General features: G+C 44.2%; 1 protein-coding gene and 1 pseudogene across 1 annotated transcript; both read right to left on the bottom strand.

The window, feature by feature from the left end:
- Nucleotides 1–12,234: 12,234 nt before the first annotated feature.
- Nucleotides 12,235–13,610, bottom strand: NUPR1 (nuclear protein 1, transcriptional regulator). Its single transcript, XM_054582819.1, has 3 exons — nucleotides 13,366–13,610; nucleotides 12,827–12,976; nucleotides 12,235–12,510 (listed from the first exon to the last, which is right to left on the bottom strand). The coding sequence occupies exons 1-2, from the start codon at nucleotides 13,475–13,477 to the stop codon at nucleotides 12,840–12,842; spliced, it is 249 nt and encodes an 82-aa protein (XP_054438794.1). The 5' UTR covers nucleotides 13,478–13,610; the 3' UTR covers nucleotides 12,235–12,510; nucleotides 12,827–12,839.
- A 9,231-nt stretch (nucleotides 13,611–22,841) lies between these two features.
- Nucleotides 22,842–23,563, bottom strand: LOC129078136 (reticulon-3-like; annotated as a pseudogene).
- Nucleotides 23,564–25,936: the final 2,373 nt, after the last annotated feature.

The raw sequence follows: 25,936 nt of genomic DNA, 5'->3' as shown, positions 1-25,936 counted from the left end.
GGCCAAGGCGGGTACCTGAGGAGGGCCGAAAGAAAGGGGAGTCGATGTCCCATAGACAAGATGGTCATCATTGGGTGTTCTATGTAAACGCCACACAAACGCAAGGGTGGGAAGACGGGGCTGCTCAGGGTACAAGGAGAAGGTGAGAGCCCACATTTGTTGAGTGCCAGGAAGGAAGAGTTCAAAGCCCAGGAGGAGGGCTACAGAGGAAAAACACCAGCCCAGGGATGAAAAGTCCCGGGCTGAGTCCCAGCCCTGCTCTGCCCTTTCCCACATGCACCCTCTTGAGCAAGATGCTCAGATACTCTGTGTTTCAGTTTTCCCATCTGGAAAATGAAGCCCCCCTCCCAGCCCATCAGTGGAAGTAAACTTGCGAGATGCAAGGCGTCAGAGGTCAGGGCCCATTCGGGGGTCAGAACCACACTCCTTTCACAGCTCCGGCACTTCCCAGTGTGACGTTCGCCAAGGCACAAAACCTCCCTGTGCTTGGCTCATCCACCAGTCGGACAGGACTGCTGTGACAACTGTGCACATAAACAGTTGGCACTGCCACGGAATAGCTGTGTGATCTTAGGCAAGTTACTTAACCTCTCTGTGCCTAGTTTTATCATCTATAACACGAAGAGAATAATACAAACTCGTAAGACTGTGTAGAGGATTCAATGAGCTATTGTGTGTAAAGTGCTTAGAACAGTGCCTGCCTGTAGTAAGACTGTAGCTTTTAGTTATTAATATTAGGAGCATGAAGCCTGACTCACAAGGAAGCTCTCAAAAAATGTTAATTGTCATTGGTAAATACAAGGGGGTCACAGGCAGAAGGAGCCTGATGACCCAGAGGTGTGCCTCAGAGCAGAATCTGGGCCAGAAGCAGAAATCTCAGGAGCCAGCCAGTCAGGCCCTGGACCGTACGTGGACAGCCACAGATCTGAGGACCGCTGGATAAGACTCGCCTCTAAGGCCAGACGATGCTTTCTCGGGCCTCCTTATGAAGAGGACTTGGAATAAAGATAGACCCTGGGCTGAGCCCTAGGACAGGCCATGCCGGGTGTCTGAGAGGGCCAGACAGGGCAGTCAGCCCTAAGCCCCAAGGCTGACACTGGGTGCTGCTCCAATACTAGGGCTCTCACCTGGCAGCCTCCATGGGGTGCCAGCCACCTCTGGCCCCCATATCCCTTGCTTGTCCTTCAAACTGCATGTAAAAACCCCAAATGGGTAGACAGTTCACTCCCCAGGAATGGGACACACCCACTGCTTATATTTTTATGTACTATCTTATACATTCAAAAGAGTATATACCATGTACATGTTTCTGCCGACCTACTTTTCTTCTGCCTGCCTCAATTTTGGTCCTGGGTACCAAATAGCTCATTGAATCCTCTAAAGAGTCTTACAACTTTATACTATTTTCTTCATGTTATAGATGATAAAACTATGCACGGGCTATCTGCATGACTGATACGCCGATTCCCATGGCTCCTCATTTCACTCTAAGTAAAAGCAAAAACACTTCCAGTACAAGGTCCTCCCGATCCCGCCCATTGACCTCTTCTGCTTTCCGCCTGGCCTCCTGGCTGCCCTACTGACACACGAGACACACTCCTATACAGGGAGGGCCTTTCTTTGTACCCGCTGTTTGCTCTGCCTAGAGCGCTCTTCCCTCCACTCTTTAAATAACTCGCTTTGTCCCTCCTTCAGGTCTCATTCTCTCATAAGTGCCTTCTTTCTTCTGTGGTTCTGAGGACTGTCCCATCCCATCCCCAGCTACATTAAGACCCTGTGTGCAACCCTTAGATCTAGATGTTAGTATCTTAGCCTTTCAACTTTTCTACACCTTCTGGGCCCTTCCCAAACCCATACAGTATTCTCCAGGCCTCAAGCCTCCACCCACCTCGTCAGACATCTCGGTCTTGATGGCAACGTTGAAATGAGCAACTTTCACTCCTTCCATGTTTCTGCACATGGGTAGGAGAGGGGAAGGCAGAATTAGGGGCTGAATACAGAGATGTGGAACCATGGCCTGTGCCCGCAGGGGCAGCCACCTCTTTGAGAAGACTGGACAAATATGTGACACCAGAGAGAATAAGACAAAGCAGGCAGTTTGTAACTTACTGCGAGACCCTGGTAAGCCACTTTTTGACCTTCATTTCTTCATCTGGAGAATGGGCATAACAATACCTTCCTCAGATAGAAAGAGAGAGCATGTGAACGTGTGCTCTGATGATCTGGAAACTGGAAAGTGCTATTAATACTGAGAGCTCATCAAAGATCATCAGCCGGTCAGCGGGTGAGAGGATGAGGGGAGAAGAGCATCGCTTGGGATATAGTTGCCATCTGTCATTTACACCTGCCCACCCATTCTTCCATTTTACATAATTTTTCTTTAAAAAAAGCATCTGGGTTTTCCTTTGTGGAATTATCCATCCCCTCTCTCAGAGGCCGACATCCCCATGGTGGGCGCCTTTGTTGCAGTAAACAGTCCAAGGATGGGTTATGTGACACACTGAGAGTCAATCCCTAGACTCGCTGCCAGGGAAGAGGCTTTCTCTCTGTAGGGATCGCTAAGCTGGTGGGATGGGAGCCTGAATCTGCAGGGGGCCACCATGAGCAAAGACCCCGCCTCAGAGTGGAGCCAATGTATGGGAAAGCAGAGCTGAGAGCTAGTGAAGGAGATAAGAATCTTGCTTATTATTTACTTTGAGCTCCTGGATCCAGCTCCTCCTGAAGGAACTCAATTTGAAGGACAATTTATTCTGAAATGTTCAGTTTCACAAGCCAATCTTCTTTTTCGCTTAAGCTACTTTGAGTTGCATTTCTGCCACTTGTAACACATGTTCCCTCTCCTGCTTAAATCCAGCTTCATAATTGATTCCCAATATCAAAAATCACAGACTATATTTTAAAAGTCATGATAAAAGTCAAATAGTATAATATGGTAGGAAGAAGCTTGTGGAGAGTATTTCATATAGAAAGAACAGTGTGAAACAGTAAATGCTTGGTCGATATTTACTGAGCACCAAGTAGGTATGTCCCAGGCATTGCACTAGGCATTAGAGATATAGCAGTGAATGAAGCCAACAGAAAGTTGTCTTCATGGAGCTTATACTGAATGGAATAAAATTAAAATCATAACTAAAATCTAATCAAATGCTTATATGTGGTGGGCACTTTTCAACAATTGGCTCATTTACTCCTGTGTTGTAGTTATTATTACTCATGTTCATTTTATACAAAAGAGGACACCGAGGCCCAGAGAGGTTAAGGCTTTGTGCCCAATGTTAGAGTTAGTGAGCGGCAGCACTGTGATTTGAACCCTGGGTATCTGGTTTTCTTAACCACTATACTATATGCCTAGTATAGCAGTTAGCATTTACCAAGCCTTCTCTGTATGCAGACACTATTCTAACAGGTTTACATGCATAAACTCATGTAATCCTCAAAACAATCCATTTTACAGATGAAGAAACTGAGATTAAACAACAACAGCACAACTGTAATTTGATCGAAAATGTATAGCTCAAGAATGCACACTCTTTCCCCACCTCCAATTTTATTGAGATGTAATTGACAAATGAAATTAAAAGTTATTTCAAGTGTATAATATGATGGTCTGCCGTATGTTTACATTGCAAAAGGATTCCCCCCATCGAGTCAGTTAACACATCAATCACATCTCATACTCTTCATTTATTTATTTATTTCCTTATTTTTTGGTGAGGACTTTGGTAAGTTCTACTGTCTTACCAAATTTTGATTATATAATACAATGTAATCAGCTATAGTCACGAGAGTCCATATTCTTAACCACTAGTCATCTCACCTCTACTGAATGAACAGGTGAATGAACAAAGGAATGAAGGGCCCAGAAAGCAGAAACCAGGCCGAGAAGTGAAAAGGCAGGAAGAGGCTTATCCCTGAGCCCCCAAAACCCTGCCCCCAACCCCATCCAAATGGACTCCAGGTTCTTGATGAAGCGACGGCCTCTCATACATTCACTGGGAGTGCTAATTGCCCTGCCACCCACTCCCAGTCCAACATCTTGCCAGGATGGGTATAATGAGTAGCATAAATCAGAAGAATGCAGGAAACAGACACTGTGAGAGGGAAGAGGAGAAGAGAAGGGAAAATTAGAGTGTGGAACCCAGGAAGTCTCCAGATCCAGGGACTCCAAACATTCCCTTACCGGGAATCTCATGGCCATTGCCCCCAATTCCAGAATTGCTCACCTGTCCAGGAAAACCAAAAAATAGGCATTCCAAGCTTTCTTGGTAAATACCAGAAAGAGCTCAGGAGCAAAAAGATAGAGGAAGGCAGGGACTTTGCTGCAAGAGCAGGAGCTGGGGTAGAGGTCAACTCCCCATCCACCTCCTTGGCCTGCATCCTGCCTCATATTCATTCACCTCTGCAGGAGGCAGATCTTGTGGGTAGACTGGCTCTACTCACTAGGGTTCTTGCAGAGCTGGTTGGTCAAGACCTCAATGCCCTCACTGCTATCTTTGCGGGTCTGAGCCACAGAATGCAACTGTCAACCTGGTCCTGGGAAAGGAGAGCAGAGCAAGTTCCACCAACTCAGTTAGAAGCAGAAAACTTACACCGATTCCCCTTCACTTCCTTTTCACTCAGAGGGGAAGCAGGTAGCCCTAAAACAGGCTGGACTGCAACAAGAGGTGCTGAGAGTCTGTGAGGAATCAGGATACTTCCTGTGAGAGAGAGAGTCTTTAACTAGATATGGCTTAGGGGCTCTACCTCCAGCTTAGCCTCAAAACATCTGTATGGCTCCTAACAAGTCACTTTCCTTTCAAGCCTCAGTCTTGGTATCTGAAAAATGGGGATGACAACTCTATTTGCTTGATGAGGTTATTGGGAGGGTCAAATCTGTTGAACGACTGGATAGGGGAAACTCTGTAAAGGAGAAAGGCAACACTATGTAAATTAGGTTATTGAACAAAATCAGTGGAATTCTGACCGGTAGAGATGAGAGGAGACATATCCCCAGCGAAAAGGATATGTGAAGCAAGACCATTTCTGACACATTCATTGGCTTATATTTATTGGGCACCTACTTAGTAGTGCCAGGTACCGGCCCTGAAGAAGAGGAACCAAAAGGCACTTAGACTAAGGCGCAGGTGCATGAGGTCCTGGAATGCCACACTCAAGAATAGGAACTGTGTCAAATGGGCAGTAGGGAACGATGCTAGGAAGTGGGGACAGAGAGGCCTTCCCACCAGACAACTGCAGGAGACCCCTGGGAGATGGAGATGGCGCGTCTGCCTCTGGGAGTGGCAGCCAAATAGGGGGAGCGCGGTACTGGGGCTGTGCAAAACAGAGGACACTTAGGCCTTCCTGTCCAGCCTGAACAGCCCACCCCAACCTGCTCTCTGCCTGTGGTCACTTAGCTCTTCTCGTTGCCTTAGGTTTCTCAGCTGCCTGTGGTCATCTCCCCTAAACCCAGACAGTAAATGAGTAAGTAACATATGTAGTTTGTCAGATAATACTATATGATCTTAAGAAAATAAAGAGGAGAATATCATCATGAATCGCTCCCTAACTTGCTTTTGGTCTTTGCTTAAATGCTACCTTCTCAGTGAGGCTTCCCTTAACCAAGGCATTTTACATTTTATTTTATTATTAATCTTCTAATCCTAAAATGAAGATGTTTATTGATTTTAGAGAGAGAGAAGAAGGTGGAGAGAGAGAGAGAAACATTGATCCATTGTCCCCTGTACATGCTCTGACCAGGGATCAAACCCAAAACCTAGGTATGTGCCCTGACTGGGAATCAACCACAACATTTGGGTGTATGGGACAATGCTCCTCCCAGCCAAACCCCCAGCCAGGGCTAACCAAGGCATTTTAAATTGCACAAGCAGTTCTGACATTCTTATTTCTTTCTTCACTCGTACTTATTTGTCTGCCTCACACCTAGACAAAACCTAGCATCAGTGCAACTCAGGTCCTAAACTTCATTGCATATTAGAGCCACTTTTCAAAGTCTCAGTGCGCAAGGTATACCCCAGACCAATGAAATCGGCATCTCTGGGAGTGGAAGCCTGGCATCAATATTTTCTTTTCTTTTCTCTTCTCTTTTTTATTGGTTTTATTAATTTAATTTTATTTTTTCTATCACCATTTGTCCCCCTATACCCTCTTCCACCTTCACCCGCCCCTCCCCTCTGCAATCTTCACACTCTTGTCCATGTTCATGAGTTCTTTCTCTTTTTTTCTTTTTTTGCTCAATCCTTCCACCCCCAGGCCCTTACCTCAGTATTTTTTTTAACTTCTGCATGATTACTATGAGGCTTATTCCCTTGTTTACAAAGCACCTGGCAGAGTGTCTGGCTCATGAACAACCAGTGTTTCTTCAGCTGTAAACACCTATGACTCTTCGTACACAAGGTCATTGTAGGTAGTACACAAGTGGACTTAAAAAGTTATAGTTAGGCAGGTCAAGTTGGAGACGTAGGTAAACACGCTTTGTCTCCTTGCACAACTGCAGAAAAAACTACAGCTAGATTACAAAACAAATATCACTCAGAACTGTCAGAATATTGAGCTGAATGGAAATCCAACAACCAAGGATTTAAAGAAGGCACAATCATCCAGACAGGTAGGAGGGACGGAGGCTCAGAGAGAGGTGGAGAGGCACGGAGCGGTGTGGAGCTTTGGCGGTGGCATGGAGCTGCGGCAGTGGAGCGGAGAGGCAGCGGAACGGGCAATCCCACATTCACCTGTGGTAGATAAAAATCGGGAGGGATATCTTGGGAGCCAGGGATCCTAGCCCCACACCAGACCACCCAGCAGTCCAGGGTTCCAGCACCAGGAAGATAAATCCCTATAACTTCTGGCTGTAAAAATCAGTGAGGACCCTGGCTGGTGTGGCTCAGTGGATAGAGTACCGGCCTGTGAACCAAAGAGTCGCCTGTTCGATTCCTAGTCAGAGCACATGCCTGGGTTGTGGGTCAGGTCCCCAGTTGGGGGCGCTTGAGAGACAACCACACATTGATTCTCTCCCTCTCCTTCTCCCTCCCTTCCCCTTTCTCTGAAAGTAAATAAATAAAGTCTTTTAAAAGAAAACCACGGCGGGGGGTGGTTGGTGTGGCAGAAGAAACTGCCAGATTATTAGGAGACTCCTCTTAAAGGGCCCACCTGGACTTAGGACTTACACATACCCACGATCCACCCCGTCTGGAATTCAGCATCAGGGCAACAGTTGGAAGGGCACCAGTGGCATAAGGGGTGAAAGTGAAGAGACTGGAAACAGGGTGAGTGTTGGGAGACAGCTTCCTCCTGGACAAACTTCCAGAAGCCAAGCAGTGGCATTGTCCCCTCTCCAAGACCTCCCCACACACAGAGCCACAAAAAAGTGAAATGGGTTACCCCCCAGCAATCACCTAAGGCTCTGCCCCACATAATACACAGGTGCCTTTTCTACAATAGGATGCCAAATTGAGGAGACAAAGAAATACGGCCCAAATGAAAGAACAGAACAAAATTCCTGAAAAAAAAAATTAAACAAATGGAGATAACCAACCTATCAGAGTTCAAAACACTGGTTATCAGGATGCTCAAAGAATTCATTCAGTACGGCAACAGCATAACAAAAGACCCAGGCAGAAATGAAGGTTACACTAAGTGAAATAAAGAAAATCCGCAGGGAACCAACAGTGGAGGGGATGAAACTGACATTCAAATCAGCAGTTTAGAACATAAGGAAGGAGAAAAGCATTTAATCAGAGCAGCAAGAAGAAAAAAGAACTAAAAAAAATAAATAAATAAGCATAGTACAAGAAGCCTCTGGGACATCTCCAAAGATACCAACATCTGGCATAGGAATGCCAGAGGGAGAAGAGGAAGAGCAAGAAATTGGAAACACATTTGAAAAAAATGATGAAGGATAACTCTCCTAATTTGGTGAAGGAAATAGATATACAAGCCCAGGAAGCACAGAAAGTCCCAAATAAATTGGACCCAAAGAGGAACACACCAAGACACATCATAATTAAAATGCCAAAGGTTAAAGATAAAGAGAGAATCCTAAAAGCAGCAAGAGAAAAGCAGACAAGTACCTACAAAGGAGTTCCCACAAGACTTTCAGCTGATTTCTCAAAAGAAATTTTGCAGGCTAGAAGGGACTGGCAAGAAGTATTCAAAGTGATGAAAAGCAAGGACCTACAACCTAGACTACTCTGTCCAGCAAAGCTATCATTAGAACTGAAGGGCAGATAAAGAGCTTCCCAGACAAGGTAAAGCTATAGGAGTTCATCGTCACCAAGCCCATATTACATGAAATGTTAAAGGGACTTATTTAAGGATGAGAAGGACAAAACTATGAACATTAAAGTGGCAACAAATTTGCAACTATCAACAACTGAATCTAAAAAAACAACCAAGCAAAAAACCAGAACAGGAACAGAATCATAGATATGGAGATCACTTAGAGGGTTATCAGTTGGGAGGGGGAAGGGGAGAATGAGAAAAAGGTACAGGGATTAAGAAGCATAATTGATAGGTACAAAATAGACAGAAGGATGTTAAGAATAGTATAGGAGATGTGAAGCCAAAAACTTACATGCACAACAAATGGATATGAACTAAATGGGGGGATTGTTGGAGGGAATGGAGGTACCAGGCGGGGTAGGGGGAAAGGAGAAAAAATTGGGACAACTGTTATAGCATAGTCAATAAAATATACTTTAAAAATGTTCTAGTTAGGCATTTCTTTTTATAGTTATCTTCTAACTGTGACAAGTGTTGGTTTCCATTTTTGGTGGTAAGGCAGTTTCCTTTTTAAACACATGTGAGTACGAAAGGTAAGGAGGTAGAGGTAATTTTTAGATTTCTAAATAAATAATGGTACAGCTCGAATGACATAGGGCAGAAACCACAAAAGTGTTGTGTGAAAGATGAAGCTGGGAAAACCCTGCGGCAGATCATTAGTAATGGTAGCCGTGATTATTACCATGAATAATACATCTATAAGGATTGATGGCTGAAAATCAACTTTGTGTGATTCTGATATTTTAAAAATAGACATCTGAGAGCTGCCTTTGAGAAAGGAGTGGGCAGAAGAGGACCAGGGTGTTTGTGAAGCAAATAAAAAGCTCTGTAGTAAGTTTCCCTGTTCTCTGCAAGGAGCTGGGAATCCTTTGAATGAATTGTGGCAACCTGAGCGGAAAATTTCCGGAAGCCCCTGAGGGGGAAGAAAAGTCAGTCATCTCTCTCATTCTCAGGAGGAACCCAAGAAATTGGGGAAACAGATATATTTAACCAGGAAATGAAAAAGAAAGGGTGTAGAAAAAGAGGGAGTGGAGCAGAAGAGGGAGGATCTGGATGGGTAGAGTCAAGAGTGGGTTCTTGTCCTACTGAGACCCTAGACCTCATGCGAGTGTAAGCCAGTCCTTGACCCCTGATCCACGGCCCCTCCAATGCCTTGAAACAGTGGTACTCTAGCCGCTGGGCCTTTTAGACCAGACATTCTCTAATTCCAAGAACTGCCTTGTTCCTGAAACACCCATTTAGTGGCCTCCTAGGCATAGGCTGTGCCAAGGAAAGGGAAGGCCAGGGAAGGCCAATCAGAGGCCGGAGGCAAGGGGTAGCATGTGGGCCTTCTGGAAGGTGCCAGAGAACCCAGTATCCAGGGTGTGGCCACAGTCAGCAGGGACAGAGCACTTCCCAGCCTGTTTTCTCCTTTGAAGTAGACAGAGGAAAAGGTAGTCTCCCCATTTGACAGGGGAGGAAACTGAGGCTCAGAAGGAGTCATTAAGCAGAAATTAACTAGCTTCTAGTTTTCCTCATTGTCAGTATTCATGGTTCTTTTCAGGCATGTAGTATAAGGAGAAAAGCCCAGGAGTAAAAAATCAGAGAGACCTGAATTCAAAATTCTAGCTTCTGCAGGTTTTGGCCATGTGACTTTGGGCAAGTTGCTTGACTTATCTGAACTTCAGTTTTCTGGTCTATAAAATGGGATGAGTAATAAATAGTACACCTATTGGGTTATTGTAAAGATTAAATGAAACAATGCCTATAAAACACCTATCACAAGCAATAGCCCATTACATGGATGCTGTTGCTATGATTTTTGAAGCTGACATACCAGACCTGTGCTGGGCTGAGAGCTCACTGTCTGGTGCTTTCCTGCCATTTGCCTCCTGAGTCCAAGAGCTGACAAGTGACCCTAAGATCTGGTTCCAATCATACCAGGCTCCCATTTGTCTCTGTGCAGTGCATGCCTTCAACCAGGCTCTGGTAATACAGTAGGCATCTGATAAACATTAATTGAATGAATAAATAACTTACAGAAAAAGGGGTTTGAGGGGAATCCTGAAGGAGCTGAATGCCAAATGACGTGAGATTCTGGGCACAGGCTTGAGCTCATGCGATCCAGAAAAGGCAACCGGCTGGGGTGGAAGTGAGGAGATGAGGTGGGTGGTGGAGGGCAAGTCAGGGAAGACTGAAGAGGAGGCATTTGAGCTGAGCCTTTTGGGATGGGCCGGATTAAAGCCATCAGACAGAAAGGACCAGAAAAACAGAAACTTGTTCTGGGGCTGGTGGGAGAGTCAGGTTTCAGTTGCTCTGAGAAGGAATCAGGCAACTCCAAGGCAGCAAGTTCTAGTGATATGTAAGCAAACAGGTGACTCCAGTAGCAACAGCTGGGGTTGAGCTAGGAGCCTTGTAATGTGCTCAGTCAGAGCCTCTGGGACTGTACTTAGGCTGGACTCAGTGGGGGCCCATGGACAGAGATTCCAGAGGTTCAAGGCAGCCTTTGTTGGCTGTGCATCTGTTACCGCTCCAACAGATGCCTTTTTCCTCTGTCTGTATTCTTGGGTCCCTCAGAACCATTAGTTCCCCGGTTCTGTAGCCTACGGCTGACCTGGGAGAGGCAGGAGAAGAGGAATAGCCTCTGCCCAGGGTTAGGCCTAGGGGTTTTCTCCCCCCACAGATGTTGAGTCTGTCTGTATAAAATGTTTCTTGCTAGTTTTATCCAGTATTCATTGTCTCTCTCCTGCTTCCTTTCATAATAAAACCCTGCCCTTGCTGAGTTTCCCTAACACGTGGCTAAGTAGCTAAAATTAGATTTTCCAAACCTCTCTTGTATTTGGGTGTGGCCATGTAACTAAATTCTGCGCAGATGTGATGTGTTCTACTTTTAGGTTATAGCCTTAAAAATGAATTGGTGTGGCTTCCCCGGTCCCATCCTTGCTCTTTCCACAGGCTGGCACCAGAGCAACTAGCTTGGGCCTCCAAGTGGAAACCGTGTTTTGAGGGTGGCAGAACTATGAGCTAAAGGAGCTGGAATCCTTGACTCGGTGGAGGGGCCATTTTAGTCCAGCAGTACTTGCCCTTGAGCTGTTACGCGACAAAGAGATAACTTTCTATCCCAAAGTTGTATCTCAGGCAATATATCCTCTTAGCTCCAATCACTCCTTATTTGCTCCACGTTCCTCTAAAACCCTGGTTCTGAGACTGATAACACCAGGTAAGAATCTTCCTTCCCCAGCTAACCTCCCAGAACCCTATCCTGGCAGCCCCCTGAGCAAAGGGGCCCACCTCACTCGAGGACCATAAGAATCCTTGAATTTGAGCCCTGAGGAACTTGGGGTTAGTCTCAGTTTGCTCCATTTTGCAGATGGCACTAATTAAATAACATTTTCTAAAAAAGGTGGTTTTGCCCTAGCTGGCATGGCTCAGTTGGTTGGGCATTGTACTGCAAAGTGAAAGGTTGCCTGTTCGATTCCCCATCAGAGCACATGCCTGGGTTGCAGGCCTGGTCCCTGGTTGGGGGCATGCAAGAGGCAACTGATCGGTTTCTTTTGCACGTCGATGCTTCTCTCCCTTTCTTTCTTCCTCCCTTCCCCTCCCTCTAAGTAAATACATAATTTTTTTTTTTAAAGGTGGTTTTATCTGAATACAAAACAGTCAACAAGATTGTTATTCCGAGCATGAAAAGGAGCTGGGAAGGGGGTTTGTTTCATGAGCAACATTCAAAAGAAGCAGAGCAATGCCCCCGCACCCCAGGAGAGACCACCAAAACATGCACCAAAACACACGCATACCCAGACCAAACCAAAGCAAATGCACACTCACCTCTACAGGCCCCTACAAAGTCCGAAACACCCCCTCCCAGGGACATAACCAAATACAAACACTAACAAAAGGTGCTTATTGGTTCTAGCACATGCAGACACATGCAGGACGGCTCACAAACAAAACTACAGAGAAGACAAAAATGCACACAGCTGCTTCTGCTGTACTTTATTGTCACTGCCACCCCAGGGAGCTCTGGTTTCTTCAGCATCTTTCTTTTTGGGGTACCTTCATTCCCTGCCTCTTTCTCCCTATCTTGCCTTTCTCTCGGGCTGGGGGTGCTTCCTCAGTAGCCCCTCAGAGCCTCAGTCCAGTGGGGTAAGTCCTTGGGATGGGGTGGGGGGCAGGTAGGCCTGGATCCTGCTCCAGGTGCTGAGTCCTCTGTGGTCCTGTCGCCATTGCTGTGAGGTGTGTATGCTCTGGCTTCATCTGGGGGAGGAAAGCAGTTGGTGAAAGGGATGGAGGCCTGGGTAATTCTGCCTTTCCTACTCAATTGTTCTTTGACTCCAGAGAAAGACCCTACCCTCTTTGGGCCTCAGTTTCCCCCTCTGTACACCAGATTTCCCTACAGTAGGAAAGTGTCTATATTTCCCCCCTTTCTCTGGTCACTAGGAAACTTACAGTCAAACATACGTCTCCTTTTATTCTATGTTGAGATATCAGTTCTTTAATCCCTCCTCCCCACCCAACCACACACATTCAGTCCTGTCCTCTCAAGGCAGAGGGGCCTCCGCTGACTCCTTACCTCCAGCTCTGTCTCAGGGCCGTGCTTCTCGCTTTTTCCGCTCCGTATTCTGGAGTTTGGTCACCAGCTTCCTCTCGTGCCCACCAGGGCTGGAGCGGTTGGTGTTGGCAGCAGCTTCTCTCTTGGTGCGACCTTTCCGGCCTCCCACTCCTGGGGACCGAGGCAAGAGCCCAGGTGAGGTGGCTGGAGGCATGATGAGAAGCCTCAAAGGGGAGGCAGTGTTGGGAGTATGGGCAGCAGTGGCAAGAGCTGGGGTTGGAGTAGGGAGGCTGGAGGTTATCAGCACATAGTTTTGGGGCAGTCGTAGTCCCTATTTCCCCATCTGAGGAATGAGGGCTCCCCACATGATCCACTGTTGCTCCAACACCCTAGGCACATGCGCGTCCCCAGGGCTGAGCAGGACAGTGCTCAGTGGATGAGGGGTCAAGGGGACAGGTTGGGAAGGGTGAGGGGTGAGGAGGAATCCAAAGAGAGGATACTAGTTTTAGGGTGGGGATCAATAGTGGAAAGACTAGGAAGGTGTCAGGGCCAGGTCTTACCCAGGAAAGAATGAGCCAGGCTGTAGAGGTCATACTCATCCAGGTTGGGGTCTTCGTCCTGTGGCCCTGAGGGCTGCCAGGATGGGCTGGCTGCTCTGGGGAAGGTGGACATCACGTCTGGCGTTCTCTCTCTCTCTCTCTCTCTCTCTTGCCTTCTAGGTCTTTGTTTGTGTCTGGTTTCCTGACGCCTCCCAACTTACTGGATCCGATTTATAAGGCCACGTCTCTTCCTCAGCCTGCAGTCTGGCTCCAGCCCATCAGGCCCTGTCTGATGCAATCTGGCCCTTTCCCAGAATCCAGCCCAGCAAACACCAGTCACGAGAGGGGAAAGAGTTAGTCTCGTGAGTTCCAGCCCCGCTGGCCTCCTCCTTCTCACTGGGGCTCGCCCAGCTGGGTGTTTTCCACTGAGGAGATTCCCTGCCCCCCAGGGAGGAGAAGGAAACCGGCAAGGTCTGGGCATAAACAGTCCTTGGGAGCATGGCCAGCAGGGGCATGAGGGCCTCACTTGGCCCACTCCTTCCTGTCCACCTCCTGCCCTCTGCCACATGTCCGTTCTGGGAGTGGGGTCATGGTCACACAACTGACCCTTACTCCCACCCCAGCTGTGGCTCAGATTCAGGACCATGGTGGCAGAATGTGGAATGAAGAGTATGGGGAAAGGATATCAATATATTAAGTGCTAGGTCAGTGGTTCCCCCCCCCCATTCACATCCAACACTACTTTTTTCAAGAAATATATTGGAAAGCCCCTTTACTATCCTGAACTGGGGGTCCCTAGGTAATTTATTTTTTTTGCCTGAGATGGAGGCCAGCAGAGTGGTTAAGAGTGTGGATCTCAAATCCCGAATCCACCACTTCCTGTGTGACCCCAGACAAATCACTTTACCTCTCTGTGCCTTGGTTTTCTCTTAAGTAAAATGAGGATGATAATAACTGAAGTTACCTCATAGGGTTGGTGAGAGGATCAAATGAGATAATACATGGAAGGCACTTGTGACAGGGACTGGCACGGTGTACACCGCACCATGTGAGAATTACTCACACGCTTTCCAAACAATTCAGTGTAATGCCTCACTGTGATGTAAAGGAGATGTCAAAGGAAATTGCTTTTATCATAAAATACTGTGTATTTCAAAATATGGATATACCGAAGTAGAAGACATCATGAGGCAAGCAGATGTTTATACTGATTTAATATGAATTAAAGGAGGGGGTTCAGATACAAAAGGCGTGAAAGTAGAATTGTCCACTCTTGCCTGAAGGGTCTGTGTGGGTTGAGTTGCCCCAGAGAGGCTGTACCCTCAGTTGCCCACTCTTGCTTTAGCAGAGACCCCCATCCGGGGCGGGGAAGGAGGTTTTTTAAAAATTAATTAACCAGTTAATCAATTTTAACTCTGTGGTTTCCAGAACAACAGGATCTTCTCAGCCCAGGACAGGTATTAATTTTTTGCTCACACTTCCCACGTGGCTGTGAGCTTATTGGAACACTATTTCAACTCAAGAGTACCTAAACTCCATGTTTCCACCAAGCTCTGTAATAACCCAGTCTTGTCCTCTGTTTAACGAAGAAACACTTCTGCTTGCATTTCTCCCTGGCCTGAGCCAGAATTAAATTTAGCTTTTGTTTTCCAGATCTGGGTGATGTGAGTTCTTTAACACCCAGGAAATGAAAGTGAAGATAAGAGGACACTTGAATAAAAACAGAGTTGGGATAATAAAAACAGACCAGGTGATAAGAGAAAGAAGAAAATAACCTTAATTTGAACAAAGATAACACACCCAGACAAATTAAGGTGGAGAAATTAGGAAATAGGTGTTCTTGCAAAGTGGTGGACTTTATCACTCAGTGCCATAGTAAATAATTCCTTCTATCATGACATTGGATGGAATAGCTTCTAGGCTCAGGTCAGTCATTGTAAATAAAATTCTTTTAAGCTTCATGAATGTCTAGCAGTACAGTAAAACATTGTGCAGGAGGTGGGACAATTCTGTGTGTGCAGAATACAATTCTGTGTGCGACGACTGTTCTGCTCCATCTCCCTTGTGACAACCAAGAACCCCCCACAAATTCCTGAGCTGCCCCTACAGGGTGGTCTTTCACTTATTTACTTCTGCCACCGGGACACTGGGTTTCTAGTGAGATTTGGGGCTCCCTTCTGAGATTGCTCCTATGTAAAGTGAGGATAGCATCTGTGCCCAGTGTGAGACAGGGCTTGCTCCAGAGCCCAGCACGTGATGTACTGCTTTCTGCCCTCCCTTCCCAATTCGTTCCTCCAAGAAAGAAAACGCAGAATCGGAGAGTGACTTTATTCAAGGTTGGGCAGCTGGTGAGTAGTGAAGGATCCCTCCCACGGTCTACCTGACCCCCTTCTAGGGTTCGTTCAAAGTCAGCGCAGCTGACCAAACACTGGCAGGTGTGTGTGTGGAGGCACCTGTCAGGGATCCCTCTCTCCCTCTCTTCCTGCTTCCCCTCCTCCCTTCCCATTCCTAACAGTTCATGCCTGCTTTGAACCAGGCTGAGTGCTGAGCACACACAGAAGTGCACCTGCCCAGACCTCTGTAAACTCTGTGCCATGGGGGAGGAGGGTCTTTGGCAACTTAGTGTGCATTCCTGTCCAGGATACCATACATACCCCTGGTTGTCCTTTTTCAGCATCACCCTGATTTTATCTCATTTTCTCCATGGAATGTAGTTATCACTAATGAAAATGTCTATTCTATTTGTATACTTCTTCAGGATTTGTCCCCACTAGGATGAATCCTTGGTTTGGTGCAGTTAGTAGTTAAAGAGGTAGGGACTGCAGGTGAACTGCCTGAGTCCAAGGCTCGGTCTACCACGTGTTAGCTGTGTACCCTCAGACAACTTATTCAGCTACTCCATGCCTCAGGTTCCTTCTCAAATGAGATTAATAATAGTACCTACCTAGTGGGATTTGTGTGAGGATTAAAAAAACGGTTCTTACAAAGGCTTAGCACAATGCCTAGAACATAGTAAGTGCTCCATAGATGTTAGCTATCATCTTTATTATCATTATTCATGAGGGAAGGAATCTTGTCTATCTTATCTCTGCTGTATCCCCAATGCCTGGCACAGAGCACCTAATAAGTGACTTGTTGACTACATAGCGCTATGCTACAATTGGTATGGCTTTTTCAGCTTCCAGATGCTCTGAGGAAACAGGCTCAATCGCAGTCCCACACAGGACTGTGATGTCACTGTGACTGTCCTTCACAGAGCCAGGGAAGAAGGTCTCCCTGGCCTTGATCATAAAGGTGTTGGAAGAGGGAAGACCAGACCCTGGGGGGAGGGCTGGGCAGAGGGAGGGTGACCAAGAGAGAAGGGACTTTTGGGAAACTATCACCTGGAAAGGTCCTGTCGTACCGACCTAGGGTAAACAATGGGTGCTCCTACAGGTTGTTGATTGGTAGCTGGACAGCACCTGGATGAAGAGTGCCAGCTGAGACACTGATCACGAGGTCAGATACAGAGCTTACCAGTAAGGACCGTGATTATGAGCAAGAGCTATGGCATTGTAGAGTCTGTATTTAAATCCTAACTTCTTTGCTGTTTCTATTTCAGGCCAAATTAGTCTTGCTTCTCCCATACCCTCAAGCAAAAAGTAACAGAGAAATGAGTACTTATCACTGTAGAGAAAAAAATCCAGAATTAATTTGGGACATTTTTGTCAAATTGAGCTACCTATTCCTGCCAATTTAACGACTTGTCTTCATATACACACATTCAGGATTATTTAAATCCCCTGTCACCAAGGGAAGGAGATCAGCCACTGCTGCAAATTGGCTGTGTGGTCTCAGTTAAGTCCCTTAACCTCCAGGAACCAGCTTTATAATAGATTAATGCAGGTAGAAAAGTGCTTTGAAAAGTTAAAATTGCCTTATACACGCTTTAGAAGTACTATTAAAATTCAGCTAGTACCGAATACTTGGCAGACCCTGTGCTATCTCATTTTATTCTCACAATTACCTCAGGGAATTTGTATTAACATCCTCACATTAAAAAAGGAAAAACTGTGACTCAGAGGAGTGAGTAACTTACCCAAGGTCACACAACCAGCCAGTGGTGGAACCAGCATTTGCAGCCAGCGCGCTTAACTGTTACGTAACACCACCTGTGCCCCATGCTTTGCTTCGTATAGAATTTATTTTATGTACAGAACTTATTAGAAAGGATGATTTAGACAAAAATGTCTAAATAAAAATGATTAACATTAGTAAATCATGCAACTATTTTCTCCAGGTACTTATTTATTTATTTACACTGTCGTTCAATTACAGTTGTCCCCGTTTCCCCCCATTACTCTCCCCTGCCCCTCTCACTCTCCGCCTCCCACATTCCATCCTCCCCACCACTGGCTTTGTCCATGGGTCCATTACACATGTTCCTTGACTTGACCCTTCCCCTTCTTTCCTCCGTTATCCCCCTCCCCCTCTCCCTCTGGTCACTGTCAGTGTGTTCCTTATTTCCATGTTTCTGGTTCTGTTTTGTTCACCTGTTTGTTTTGTTGATTAGGTTCCACTCATAGGTGAGATCATACAGTATTTGTCTTTTGCTGCCTGGCTTATTTGCTTAGCATAATACTCTCCAGTTCCATCCACGCTGTTGCGAAGGGTAGGAGTTCCTTCTTTCTTTCTGTTGTGTAGTATTCCATTGTGTATATGTTCCACAGTTTTTTGATCAATTCATTTACAAGTGGGCACCTAGGCTGTTTCTAGCACTGGGCTGTTGTAAATAATGCTGCTATGAACATTGGGGTGCATGGGTTCTTTTGAATTGGTGTTTCAGGATTCTTAGGGTATAATCCCAGCAGTGGAATTGCTGGGTCAAAAAGCAGTTTCATTTTTAATTTTTTGAGAAAATTCCACACTGCTTTCCACAGTGGCTAGACCAGTCTGCATTCCCACCAGCAGTGCACAAGGGTTCCCTTTTCTCTGCATCCTCACCAGCACTTGTTGTTTGTTGATTTGTTAATCATGGCCACTCTGACTGGAGTGAAGTGGTATCTCATTGTGGTTTTAATTTACATCTCTCTTATGGCTAGTGATGTTAAGCATCCTTTCATATGTCTATGAGTCCTCTGTATGTCCTCCTTGGAGAAGTGTCTGTTCAGGTCCTTTGCCCAGTTTTGAATTGGGTTATTTGTCTTCCTGCAGTGGAGTCCAGTGACTTCTTTATATATTTTGGAGATCATACCTGAGGTATCATTGGCAAATATATTTTCCCATATCTTTGGTTCCCTTTTCATTTCACTGACGTTTTCTTTAGCTGTGTCGAAGCTTTCTAATTTGATGTAGTCCCATTTGTTTATTCTTTCCTTTATATCTCTTGCTGTGGGGACATATCAGTGAAAATATTTCTGTGTGGAATATCTGAAATTTTCCTGCTTATGTTCTCTTCTAGGACTTTTATGGTGTCACAACTTATTTTTAAGTCTTTTTTTCCATCTTGAGTATGTTTTTGTATGTGGTGTAAGTTGGTGGTCGAGTTTCATTTTTTTACGTGTAGCTCTCCAGATCTCCCAATGCTATTTGTTGAAGAAGCTATTTTTACTCCATTTTATGCTTCTGCCCCCTCTGTCAAATATTAATTAACCATAGAGACATGGGTTTATTCTTGGGCTCTCTATTCTGTTTCACTGATCTATGTGTCTGTTCTTATGCCAGTACAAGACTGTCTTGATTACAGTGGCCTTGTAGTATAGTTTGATATCAGGTACTATGATACCTTATACTTTGTTCTTCTTTCTCAAAATTGCTGAGGCTATTCAGGGTCATTTATGGTTCCATATACACGTTTGAAATATTTGTTCTATATCTGTGAAATATGTTATTGGTATTTTAATAAGTATTGCATTGAATCTATAAATTGCTTTGGGTAGTATGGCCATTTTGATGATGTTCATTCTTCCAATCCATGAACACTGTATATGCTTCCATTTATTTGTGTCTTCTTTAAATTTCTTTCTTCAGTGTTCTGTAGTTTTCTGAGTACAGGCTTTTTTTATTTTTAAATATTTTATTTATTTATTTTTAGAGAGGGGAAGAGAGGGAGAGAGGGAGAGAAACATCAATGTGTGATTGCCTCTCATGCGCCCCTTACTGGGGACCTGGCCTGCAACCCAGGCATGTGCCCTGACTGGGAATTGAACTAGTGACCCTTTGATTTGCAGGCCGGCACTCAGTCCAGAGTCACATCTGTCAGGGCTGAGCACAGATCTTTTACCTCCTTGGTAAGGTTTATTCTTAAGTACTTTATTTTTCTTGTTGCTAAAGAAAATGGGACTTTCCCCCTAATTTCTGTTTCTGATATTTCATTGTTGGTATACAAAAATGCCTTCAATTTCTGAATATTGACTTTGTATCCTGCCATTTTGCCCAATTTTCTTATTAGGACAAGAAGTTTTTTGGTGGAGCCTATAGCGTTTTCTATGTATACTATCAAGTCATCTGCAAACAATGACAGTTTTACTTCCTCCTTTCCAATTTGGATGTCTTTTATTTCTTTTTCTTGTCTGATTGCTGTGGCTAGAACTTCTAATACTATGTTAAATAAAAGCGGTGAAAGCAGATACCCTTGTCTTATTCCTGATCTTTGTGGGAAAGCTGCTGTGTGGGGGGAGTGCCACAGGTCACTGCTTGTCCCTTGTCCAGGTAGCAATGGCCGCGGGGGATGGAGTGCATTGCGGGAAGTGCAGCACTCCAGGATCTGAGGGTTACTGTCTGGGGGCCAGCTGAGATTGGACTGCAGACTCTGAATCCCGCAGAGCCCATCCTGGGGTTGCCACAGATGAGGGGGAACAAACACGAGTCGTCACAAATACTTCTCTGTCTGCCAGGAGAGGGGACATGGCACTTCCCACTAGTTGGGAAGTCCCCTAGTCCATTTGTTCAAAGGCTTTTATTGAAAGGGTTGTCAGTGGGGCCAGGTAATAGGAATGCACAGGTTATCTCATTACAGCAGTATGTTAATGTTTACAGAGAACAGATGATGTTTTGAAGAAAACAAATGGCAGGAACACACCCATTTACATGGGTCTGAGAGTAGGCTAGTATACAAGAGAGACTAGTAAACATGAGAGCATAGTAAACATAAGAGCACCAAAGGGTATAGAGTTAGTCTGTGATTAACGTAAACTTCCTTCCCAGCATGAGCTGTCTATCATATCTTCCATTTTAAAGGGGAGGGAGCTGCCAAGAGACAAGGAGACTTCTTTTAAATAGAATGAGGACTCCAGCCATGTCCAAGCCGAGATGAGGGGTGTGGGCTTTTTGCCCTTTCTCCATGTCCCCCAAGCCCATGTCTGCTGCCCATATCGGCCAATGTCTGTCTTAGGTTGTTTTCTCCTCATGGAAAAGCTTACCCGTCATCAACAAGCGACCATCACGGGGCCAAGCAGGGTGATGTGAGGGGGACAGGTTTCATCTCCCCGGTGGCCTGCTTTCCCAAGGCCTCCTTGATTATTTCCAGCCTTGGGGCCCCCTTGCCTGTTGGCAGGGTTACAGTTCCTGAAACCAAACAGGGTGTCTCCCAACAGAAAGCTTTTAGTTTTTGCCCATGGAGTATGATGTTGGCTGTAGGTTTCTCGTATGTGGCCTTTCTTATGTTGAGGTATGCCCCTTTTACTCCCACTTTGCTAAATGTTTTTTATAATAAATGGATGCTGTACCTTATCAAATGCTTTTTCCACATCTATTCATATGATCATGTGATCTTTGTCTTTCCTTTTGTTTATGTGGTGTATTACGTTTACTGATTTGTGAATATTGTAACATCTTTGGATCCCTGGGATGAATCCCACTTGATCACGGTGTATGATCTTTTTAATGTATTGCTGGATGCGGTTTGCCAATATTTTGTTGAGGATTTTAGCACCTATGTTCATCAGTGATATTGGCCTGTGGTTTTCTTTTTTTGTAGTGTCTTTATCTGGTTTTGGGATTAGGATGATGCTGGTCTCATAAAAAGAGTTTGGCAACCTTCCTTCTTGGATTTATTTGGAATAGTAGAGAAGGATAGGGGTTAACTCTTCCCTAAAATTCTCCTATGAATCTGTCCAGTCCAGGGCTTTTGTGTACTGGGAGGTTTTTTTTAAATTTCTGCTTCAATTTCACTAGCTGTTATTGGTCTGTTCAGGGTTTCTTCTTCTTCTTGATTTACTTTTGGAAAATTATATATTTCTAGAAATTTGTCCATTTCACCCAGGTTTTCAAATTTTTTGTCATATGTTTGTTCATAGTAATTTCTTACAATCCTTTGTGTTTCTGTGGTATCAGTTGTAATTTCTCCCCTTTAATTTCTGCTTTTATTTGGGTCCTCTCTTTTTTTCTTGATGGGTCTGGTTAAAGGCTTGTTGATTTTGTTTACCTTTTCAAAGAACCAGCTCCTGGATTTATTGCTCCTTTGAATTGTTCTTTTAGTCTCTATGTCATTTCATTCTGCTCTGATCTTTACTATTTCCTTCCTTCTACTCTCTCTGGGCTTTGTCTGTTGTTGTTTCTCCAGTTCTTGAAGCCGTAGGGTTAGGCCATTTATTTGAAATGTTTTGGTTGCAGGCCTTTTCTTTTCTTTTTTTGACATTTATTTTAATAATAAAAGTACAACCATATTGATTAAACTTGAGGTAAGGTGGGTAGGGAAAAGGGGGCAAGCACATTCAGGAATGAGTTCTAAACTGAAGCTCAGGAATGATGTCCAAAATGACCCAGATACCACCTTTCTGGATGGCGGAGCCTTTTCTTCCCTAGGGGTGAGCCGGAGGGAGGGGTGCTCATTCAGTGCTCTTGCTGACTCCCTCTCCAGGCCCACTTTCTGTTCCCATTCTTGGCTACAAGATGGCATTCTGGGAACCAGGATATTACTATCACCTTTAAGTTATTCATAGAGCTGAAAGATACATCTATAAGTGAAGAAGAGGAATATGAGGAGTAGCTGCTCACATTGTAGGGCAGGAAGATGGGATTAAGGGCTTCAAAAAAATAACACAGGCCCATGGGATGGAATCCCACTCTTGTCCCCAGATAATTTCTTCTTAAGTTAACCACTATTTCTTAACTTAAAAACCGGGCTAAATTATGATGGGAAGCTATGTAACAAAATTACATAGCTTTGAAAATTAAATAGAAGAACCCAAAAGGTGTATTTTATTTTCCTTTTACCCTCCAATCTTCCTTTTCAAGCTACACAGAAAAGCTCCACCACCATTAAGGTATTGATTTATCCATTTAACTGATTCTGTCTTTATTCTTTTGGGTTCTAAGAAAGATATCAGTTCATTTTTTAGTCCAATAATTCTTGTGCTTGAAACTGAAAGTAAAGGGAAACACCAAATTGAAGAGAAAAGAAAGCTTGGAATGCAGGCTCGAGCTGACACTGAGCACTTTCCCTCCTAGTACAAGTAACAACGTTATAACTATTAAGTGATGTTTTAGTAACTGTGGCATTTCTGGTTTCCATGTACTTATTCTGCCTTTTTCTTTTCAGTTCCACGTAATTTTTCTTGGATCTTTTCAACAACCGACTTGGTCTGGTCACAGGTGATGGCAACATAGTGATCAATCTGGGTCTTGTACTTCTGATAGACAATCAGAACACTGAAGATGAGAAGCTCAGCAAGAATCAGAAGGGTGTTTCCATTGAAAATGGCACCAACATAGGTCACCAGCCAAATGAAGACAGCCAGTTTCAAGGAGTCAAGCAGATCCTCTGCCAGAAAAAGATGAATAATGATTTCAGGTCCTTGTTGATGCGCACCAAGGTAGCATTCACATAATTATGGAAAGCTTCTGAGGACAGAGTGATATCTACATCCAGTTAGGTCTTGAATGGATGACCTTCTTCTGATTTCTGTACAGCTTTGATGACAGACTTGTAGACCCTGAAGCTGATGGTGACAGAGAGAAGAGCCAGGATGAAGTAAGAAACCACACTGATAACCCTGAAAGCTGCCAGGGAAAGCACTGTGATCAGCGTGGTGCTAAAGACAAACCCTATCTCCTTCATATCTCACTAGAAAATCAGGTCTTGCAGCACACAGGAGGAGCTGCAGCTCTTTGCCCCCATGGCGGAGCAGACTTCTGGGCTCCCCCTTCCAGGTGAGGAGGCCTCAGCTCTGGAGGATGACAAGCAGATGTACAGAGACTGAGTGGCTGCCGACAGCTCCACCATGGCTGAGCATGGGCAAGAGAGGGATGAAGAGAGATGTGAGGCAGAAGAGAGGGAAGGGAAAGAAAATAATAGGACAGGGGTGTCTTTGAAATCCTTTTGCTCCACTTTTTATGACTTGAAATATTTCTTGCCATTCCCTTCTGGCTTGTAGTGTTTCTGTTGAGAAGTCAGCTGCTTGCCTTATTAGAGGTCACTTTTATGTTAATTCCTGTTTCTCCCTTGCTGCCTTTAAGATTCTTTTTGTCTTTGAATTTTGCCATTTTAATTATGATGTGTCTTGGAGTGGGCCTCTTTGGGTGACTCTTGATTGGGACCCTCTGTTTTTCCTGGACTTGTGTGACTGTTTATCTCATCAAATTAGGGAAGTTTTCCATCATTACTTTTTCATACATGTTCTCTATCCCTTCCTCCTCTTCTCCTTTTGGTATCCCTATTATACAGATACTATTACATTTCATGTTGTCCTGAAGTTCTCTTAACCTCTCTTCATTCTGTTTGAGTCTTTTTTTCTTTTCTTGCTCTTTCTGGAGATTTTTTTCTACCTTGTCCTCCAGCTCACTGATTCAGTCCTCTGCTTCATGTAGCCTGCCTTTGAGTCCTTCCACTGTGTTATTCAGTTCAGAAATTGTATTCTTCATTTCCTCTTGTCTCTTATTGATAGTTTCTATGTCCTTTTTCATACTGATGTAGTTTGCAATAAGTTCCTTGTAGCATCCCTGTAGATTTTTGTAATTCTCATTGAGCTCATTGAAATTCCTTAAAACCATTGTTTTGAACTCAATATCTAATAGTTTACTTGCCTCTATTTCATTTAGCACAATTTCTGGGGATTCCTCCTTTCCTTTTGATTGGAGTTTGTTTCTTTGTCTAGCATTTTAGGGGAGACTCCTCTTGTTTGCTTCTGCTTCTTAAGTTGATCTGCTTTGACTCCCTGTCTTTGTGGTGTGAACTTCTATGGCAGGAGACCTGTATGATTCAGTGGTGCCATCTCCTTGATCTCTTGAACTTGATGCTCTTGGGATGCCCTTTATGCCATTTACACTGGCTCTCTGGATGCAATTGGATTTTGGTTGTTGTTGGGTAATTTTTTGGTGGGTCCTTCCCTCCAGCTGGTTGACTGAGGGTCACTCTACACACCATGTCTTGTATGCGGTTGTTCAGGTGCTGCCAGAACAAAACCACAAAGCCCTAGGAAACAAACCCACACCCACAAAATAACTCCTACCCACAATCCCACTATCAACAGCAAACGAACCAGTATTAATAAGTGTATAAAGACATTAAGACTATTATAAGAAAGGAGAGTGAATATGAGATGACTTACTGAAAGAAAAATGATTTTGATAGGGTAGAGGGGGGAGCACTAATAAGAGTAGACAATCAGAGCAATATAAAGAAAGGAAGTAAAACTTACACCATAAATTAAAAAAAGGGAATGAAGAAGGCAGAATGGAGTAAGATAAAGGAAGCATATAGTATTAGGTTGAAACAGAAATTTTAAAAAATAAAATAAAGTGAGAGAGAGAGAGAAAGAAAAAGGAGAAGACATAAATAAATAATTTTTATAAAGGAACCAAACTGGAGAAAAAGATCCACCGCAGCCGTATCAACTACAAATGAGCTAAAATTAGTATAGGTAGGATGAGAATAAGAGGGAAAAAAGAAAGAAAAGATTCAGAGATGTCTAGGTAGTGATTTTGAGGTGACAGAGAGAGAGGGAATATTAAGAGTGAGGAACAAAATCCAGACAGGGAGAAATTAAAATTTGCAACAAAAAAAAAGAGGAGAGGAAAATGTAAAATGTGAGATTTGAAATACAAAAATAGTGAAGATTTAGAGATAAAATTGAAAAAATGCAACAACAACTACCCTATCCACAACAAATGACCAAAGATTGCTAAAGGTGGAAAGAGAGTATGGGTACTTTAAGAGTGGGAAAAAGAATGTGAGATGACCATTGACAAGAAAATTGGTTTTGAGAGTCTGGATGGGAGAGAAATAGTAAGAGTGCAGAATGGAAACAAGTTGTAGCAAGAGAGAAAACAAAATTTAAAGTGAAAATAGTATGAGGAAAGAAGAAGGTAAATGGGGTAAGAGAAAGGAGGAACAAAATATGTGAATTGAAATAAACTATAATATAAAATATAGTAACTTAATATGCGCAAAGTTGAAGGACAAGAAATGAATGTTAAAAAGCTAGGCAGGAAAGAAAATATTGCAAATCATGGAGAAGACCACAGTGAATTTTGTCTCAGTAGCATCTAGTATTTATCACTTTTTTCTTTCTGGATCTGCTTCTGGTGATGTCAGATGGTGATCCTGACTGGCCTAGGCAGCCTGTTAGAGGCTACAAGAGATCTACCATCTGTGTCTGACTCCTGAAGTTGT

This window comes from Pteronotus mesoamericanus, unplaced genomic scaffold (assembly GCF_021234165.1).
Source record: "Pteronotus mesoamericanus isolate MK-2021 breed Mesoamerican mustached bat unplaced genomic scaffold, CSHL_Meso_final contig_72, whole genome shotgun sequence".
Taxonomy (NCBI): Eukaryota; Metazoa; Chordata; class Mammalia; order Chiroptera; family Mormoopidae; genus Pteronotus; species Pteronotus mesoamericanus.
The sequence above is the reverse complement of the archived record's forward strand: the minus strand, read 5'-3'. Positions and strand labels throughout refer to the sequence as shown.

Bases quoted from the DNA above. Each gene is read 5' to 3' on its own strand.
- NUPR1 (XM_054582819.1), bottom strand. From the start codon at position 13,477: ATGTCCACCTTCCCCAGAGCAGCCAGCCCATCCTGGCAGCCCTCAGGG. The intron at 12,977-13,365 runs GTAAGACCTGGC...CTCGGTCCCCAG, and splicing joins CCTGGCTCATTCTTTCCTGG to GAGTGGGAGGCCGGAAAGGT.